The sequence below is a fragment of the Echinops telfairi genome, unplaced genomic scaffold (genome assembly GCF_000313985.2).
Source record: "Echinops telfairi isolate 266 unplaced genomic scaffold, ASM31398v2 ScPeMD7_28;HRSCAF=97, whole genome shotgun sequence".
Classification (NCBI taxonomy): Eukaryota; Metazoa; Chordata; class Mammalia; order Afrosoricida; family Tenrecidae; genus Echinops; species Echinops telfairi.
The window spans coordinates 3,573,825-3,580,092 of NW_022103925.1; the positions used below are offsets into that span (position 1 = coordinate 3,573,825).

The window sequence follows — 6,268 nt, forward strand, 5'->3', positions numbered from 1 at the left end:
GTCAGGGGTCAGGGGAGGTGTGGGGAGCCATCACAGGTCAGGGGTCAGGGGAGGTGTGGGGAGCCATCACCGGTCAAGGGTCAGGGGGCGATGTAGAGGGCTATCACAGGTCAGGAGTTCAGGGGGAGGTGTGGGGACACCATCACAGGTCAGGGGTCAGGGGAGGTGTGGGGACACCATCACAGGTCAGGGGTGCAGGGGGAGGTTTGGGGGCCCATCGCAAGTCAGGGGTCAGGGAGAAGTAGAGGGCCGTCACAGGTCAGGGGGGAGGTGTGGAGGGCATCTCAGGTGGGCCCTGGGAGGGCTGGAGGGCTTCCACAGGTGTGCAGGGCAGCCTTGGGAGTGACCTTGTCCTGGGAGCTCTGTGATGGCCCTGGTGAGGGACGCAGAGCTGGGAGCAGGCCCCAGGGCCCTGGTAACTGCTGCGCCCCCCGTGCTGCCCTCCAGGCCGGATCCCTGACAGCCTGAAGAACTGTGTGAACAAAGACCACCTGACGGCCGCCACCCACTGGGCCAGCATGGACCCTGCCGTGGTGCACCCTGAGCTCAACGGGGCGGCCTACAGGTGAGGAGCGGAGCACGCCTGCCCCGTGGGGACCCCCGGCCTCTGAGGGCCTGCACTCGACTGCTGGGGTGGTGGTAGGCGCCCCGGCCCGGTGCACGGCTGTTCCCTGGCTGCAGGAGGGTCTGGGCAGGAGCCCTGGCCGGAGTCCTCGATGCTGTGCGACCCCAGGGCGCCCTAGGGCGCTGCCACTTTCTCCATGGGGCCCTGCTGCCTGGCCTCCTGCAGGAACGGAGGGCCTGTGGAAGGGAGCAGGCAGGGTGGGGGCAGGGTGGGGGCAGCCTGCGGGGTGCAGCAGCCCCCATGGAGGCCTGGCCGAGCTAGAGGGGAGGGTGTGACTGGGGCGAAGAAGGCTGAGCCAGCGTGACACAGTCCCCACCTCCACCTGCTGAGGGCCTATGGGAGACAAGAGGTCAGGCAGTGGGGGCGGGGGTCCTTTGGACTCTGCTCCCTCTAGTTTCCGCAGGTGCAGGTTGCTCAGTATTACCTGGAGACTGTGAGCAGGGCCCTGTGTCCCCCAGCTCAGCCACCAACTCACCAGCCCCCCGCCACCAAGCCCAAGCCCTCTGTACCAAGTAGCCGAGCAGGACCCTATCCGACTCCAAGACCGTTCCCACCCAGTGTCCCCACCGTGGCCCCAGAGAAGGGCCTCACCTGTGTCTCCTCCTCTCTCCTAGCAGGTACCCCCCGGGCGTGGTGAGCGTAGCTCCCACTGGCATGCCTGCCGCTGTCGAAGGCATCGTCCCCAGCGCCATGTCCCTGTCCCACGGCCTGCCCCCTGTGGCCCACCCACCCCACGCCCCTTCTCCTGGCCAAACCGTCAAGCCAGAGGCGGATAGAGACCATACTGGCGACCAGTTGTAGCCCGAGCAGAGCTGGCCCCCGCCCGGTGGAGGGCTGTGCAGCCCTGGGCCGGCATGGGCAGAGGTGCAGCCAGCAGCCTGCGGAGGCCCCGGCGCGAGACTGGCCCGGCAGGAGGGCAGGAGCAGCGGGCGGTGGCGCCAGGGCCTCCTCCTCGTCCCACGTAGTCGTCCCGTCCCCGGACTGGCTCTCTGTCTGTGTCCTGCGTGCGTCCTTGGTTAAGCAAGAGAAGTCAGTAGCTCATTATCTCACGAATGTACGTGTCTGTGTACAGTCTCTAGAACATTGAGAAGGGTGTGTTTGCTTTACGTGTCCACACCACGGAGCCCCCGGCAGGCGGGTGGGCGGGGGGGCCGGGTGGGGGGCGGCAGCGAGGCCCCGAGCCTACTTTTCTGTGTGCAGCGGGCCCGGAGCAAGGCAGTCGGCAAACTTCTCAGGACAATGAATACTTCCCGATTTCTTTCCACGCCACACAGTGCATTGTTTTTTCTACCTGCTTGTCTTATTTTTAGAATAATTTAGAAAAACTAAAGAAAGGCTGTACCCCAGCCCCTACCCCCCATTTTGGCATGAGCCCCCCTCCCGCCCCCGCCTCTGCTCCCCACCCGCCCGATTCCAATTCTACAGGAAGCATCTCTGAGGAAGGGGCCGCTTCCCCACCGCCCACTGCGCGCCAGTGCCGGCCGGCCACGCCGACCCGCCGGCTGCGCTCCCGCGCGCCTGGCCGAGGCCGTCCTGCTGATGTGGTAGGCTAGCAATATTTTGGTTAAAATCATGTTTGTGACTGTAACCATTTGTATGAATTATTTTAAAGAAATAAAAGTCCCAGAAAGAGCCGGCAAGCTTAAGAGTCTGCCTCAGCGACTCCGGGACCAGGGACCCTGCTGTGCCCCCCAGTGGGCAGACAGATGGGCAGAGGGCCCAGCCCAGACACACACACACCCCTGCATCCGGCTAGCACAGCACACCAGCGTTTTAGGTTTCTGGGGACCCATTGGATACTGAGGTGCTTGACTAAACATGTTTCCCCAGGGAACGTGGCCGCTTAACCAGCACACACACACATTTCACATGGTGTGACCCATGCAGTCTTGGTGTGAAAATAGGTGACCCGTGTGTTGATGCACTCCGCTGCCGACCGGCCTCCTTGCACGTGGGACCCACCATGTTGGAGGAGGTGGCAGCACCAGCCCCACTGCCACGGCGGGAAGTGTCAGAAACAGGACCATGCAGGACAGGCAAATGCATTGCCATGGGGAGTCCTGGCGGGGGCGGTGTGGGGGGATCTGCTAGACGGTCCCACTGTTTGCTGTTGGCAGCAGTGTTCTCTGTGGGTTTCCTGGCTCCTCCCTCCCCGTTTGGGTACGGCAAGAATGCTGCAGCTCCTTGGTCCCTGCCGTTGGATGGCAGGGACTGTCTGAGCCACGCTCCCCACCTCTGGTTGACACGTCCATTGGCTGAAATGCCGCCTACGGCAGGGAGTGACTGAGAACCCCCCCTTTGCCCTCGGCCTCAATGAGGGTGCAGCTGACAGGCTTCACCCAGGGAAGCAGCCGGCTGACTGGGAGCTCCGGGCCCTGGGTGCCCCTCAAGCTCACTGCCCATCTAAGCCCGTTCTACCAAGTGTGGCTGCTGCTGGGACCAATTTTCCTGCAGAACCCACTGGCCTGGGGTGGCCCCGAGGCCGGCACCCATATCGACTCCTGCCTGGGTCTACGGGGCAGGGGAGCCAGCAATGGGACTCGGCCTGACCCCCGTTCGGCTGGGAAGGATCCCGGACTGGGAGAGCCTGCTCCCTGCAGCTGCAGTATCTGGCCACACCCTGGCCTGGAGGCTCCTCCCAACCTGTCACCTGTCCCTTTCTTCACCCCCATCCTTCAAGCGAAACCTCAACCTTGAGTTCAGCCCATGTAGAGGGGTCATTCTTGTGGCTGACCCAGCCCTCTTGGCGTGACCCCTCCCATCTGCTCCCCACCCCTACCCTAGATGCTCTTCCATTTCCCAGAGGGGGGTGGAGGTGGGAGGTACCGGGGGTGGGGAGGTCAGCCCTGCTGACCCCCCGAGTACCCCTGCCCAGAGGGAAGATAGGGGGCCGGGAGGTACAGGCTGCTCCTCTCAGCTAGGGTGGACCTGGGCAGTGGCAGGGAGGGCAGGCTGACAGGGTGGGGGGGCACAGTGAGCACACCCCTGGAAGCCCCAGTGCAGTGGCGTGATGTGAGTAGCATCAAGGGCTGGTGGAGGGTGGGGAAGGGGTGCCCCGGGACCTGGCAGGCTCTGGGCTTGATCTGTGGGCTCCGCTGCCTGGCACCACCTCAGTGTCTCCGTGTGAAACGGGGTAGCGTGGTAGACCCTGCAGCATCAGCTTCATGGGGGCTCTCTCCCCCCTCAGCAGCCCCCCCTCCTGGAGTCCAAGCTCTACAGTGGAAAACCCACTGCAGAGGCCCTGGGGGGTGGAGGGCGGTGAGTGAGCTGGGAGAGAGAAGGACCCGGAGAATGGGCTGAGGCTTCGGGGGGAGGGGGTGTCTGCAGGGCTCTGCCCTCCCCTCTGCTGGGAGCGGAGGGAAGGGCAGAGGGGCAGGGGCCTAACCATTGCATCTGGGGAGGTACTGTGGGAAGGGGCCAGGCAGACCGAGGCAGGTGAAGCAGTGTCATGACCTAGGGGCTGGGCGGTGGGGGTTTACACTGAGGAAGGGCGGTGCTGGCATCAGAGAGCACTGCCCCCAGCCTCCGAGACATGTCATGAGTGGAAGGGAAGCGGGGCCCCAGAGGGTGGGGGTCTGGTCGCTGTGCTGGCCCTAGGACGAAGTGATGCTGACTGAGCGGGGGACCACAAGAGGACTGGGGAGCCCAGGAGAGCTGAGATGCCCATCCAGGTCTCAGCTGCCTCTCAGAGCTCCGAGCACAGTGGCCAGGGCCGGGCAGTCCCCGTCCCCTCCTCTCTGCCAGCCTGCCCAGGCAGGGACCTGGATCAGCCCCAGGACACCAAGTGGAGCCAGCCTGGTGGCCCCAGGAGGGCCGGCCAGCCGCCATCCTGTGCCAGCTCAGTGCCCTCCAGCCCTCATGAGAAATAGGCTGCCTGCCCTCCGGCTGAGGTCGGGATTGGGGCCCCCAAGAATGTGTTCTTGGGACCGCAGGGCGGGTCACGCTCAGTGGCCTCGGCTGAGGCATGGCCTCAGTCTTTCCAAGTGGGAGTCTCATTTCCCCTGAGCCGAGGAGCCAAACCGGAGGATTCTCCACACCGCCCTTCCCTTCCCCCCAGCGTGGTGAGCACCGGGCCTGGATGGCAAAATTCAGCTTGGAATTGGCAGTGATGTGGGTGAGTCATGTAATGGATCTTCCGTGGACGCTTCCATTGGGAGAGAGCCCGGGGAAGGAGTGTCCACCAGGCAGAGGGATCCTGTGGAGGGTGCTCGGGGACGGGTGGTGGGCGTGTCCCCCACGCTCCTCCTGTGGTGACCTTGGGGGAGTCCGCCCGCTCACACAGTCTTGGTTTCCTCTGCCGTAAAGTGGAGATCTCAGTTTGGCTCCCGAGCATTTAACATGACCACTGGAGATCCCAGCCGGAGCGCTAAGGCAAGAGCTCAAAACGGAGAAGTCCGGCCGGAAAGGGAGAGAGAGGTCCTGTCAGCGTTTGATGACGTTACAGAGACCCAACCAAGTCAGCAGACCAAGAGGGGGAGGGTGGCGCACACAATGGCTGCTGCAGGCAGGTTCCTGACGTGGCCCTGAAAGAAGCCCCGATCCAGCTGGAGAAGCAAGACTAATGAAAGCTGTCCGTGCACCAGTCCAGACAGACTAGGCTGGCAGGTCCCGGGCCTGTGGGTCCGGTGTCAGGCCGACCAGCCGGAGATGGGCAGGTCAGACAGACTCGTGGGCATTGGAGGCTAATGCATCCCAAGATCCTCCGGTAACCTGGCAGGCTGCAGGCTCAAGCCCCACAGAGGGAAGATCGCGCACAGGCCCCGGGGCAAACAGAAAGCCAGAGGAGAGGTTTCTCCGTTTGTTTGTTCCTGTTGATTCAGAAATCAATCAGTTAGATCAGTCTTGCTATTACTAATATCTACCATCCATCTCTCATCCAGTTGGACCCGACTCACGGCGTCTGTCGGCTCCTTAGGATTTCCCAGGGTGTCGCTGTTTCTCTTTCTCCCTTCCCCCTTCTCCCTCTGCGTTCACCCCAGCTCTCCCTATCACCATAAAGGTCTGCTTCTTTTGCTGTGAAAACTACCTTTCTTGATTTTGTTTTTGGCCTTTCATGCTCACGGCTTCGTACGCTATTGGCCTGGATGGGATTGGTGCACTTCACTCAGCACAATACCTCCCACGTTCAGTTCGTGCAGGTCCAGAGAGCTGTGCCAGAGGCCCACAGGTCCTGGATGCAGGCTCACCGCAGGTGGAGATGGTGACATTGCACCACTTCATGACACCATGATTACGGCGCAACCTTGACCGCCACACTTGTCCCTCGTGTACCGGCCAGAGGAAGCACTTGGAAATGCCCTGTCTCTGTCCCCCTCTGGGGACTGTGTTGCTTTCTCAAGCTTTCAGTTGGCCGGCCAATCACTTGACCCCACACGTGTCAGGGTGGAACTGGTCGCTGGGGCTTTCAATGGCTGGTTTTTGGGCATCAGTTGATAGGCCTCTCTCCAGAGGGTCCTCCAAGTGGGCTTGAACGTCCGACCTTGGAGCAGCTGAATGCACCAACTGTGTGCACCCCAGGGATTCCTTTGCCCCACTTGTCAAACTCCACACTGCACGACTATCACCAGTCAGGCTTGGTGTCACCTGGCACGGCAGCGGGGCTTGTAAACAGCTGCGAGTTTGGGAAGGCTGTCGGGTCCATAA

The 6,268-nt window shown here is 62.5% G+C and overlaps 1 protein-coding gene across 1 annotated transcript in view; it reads left to right on the forward strand.

Moving 5' to 3' along the window:
• The window catches only part of CTBP1 (C-terminal binding protein 1), a 36,876-nt gene extending 35,207 nt beyond the window's left edge, over window positions 1-1,669 (forward strand). Inside the window, exons 9-11 of the mRNA XM_045289511.1 lie at window positions 6-36; window positions 448-565; window positions 1,240-1,669. Of these exons, the coding sequence (XP_045145446.1) occupies window positions 6-36; window positions 448-565; window positions 1,240-1,426 (336 nt within the window). The 3' untranslated portion in view covers window positions 1,427-1,669. The remainder of the gene's footprint in view (window positions 1-5; window positions 37-447; window positions 566-1,239) is intronic.
• The last annotated feature ends 4,599 nt before the right edge of the window (window positions 1,670-6,268 follow it).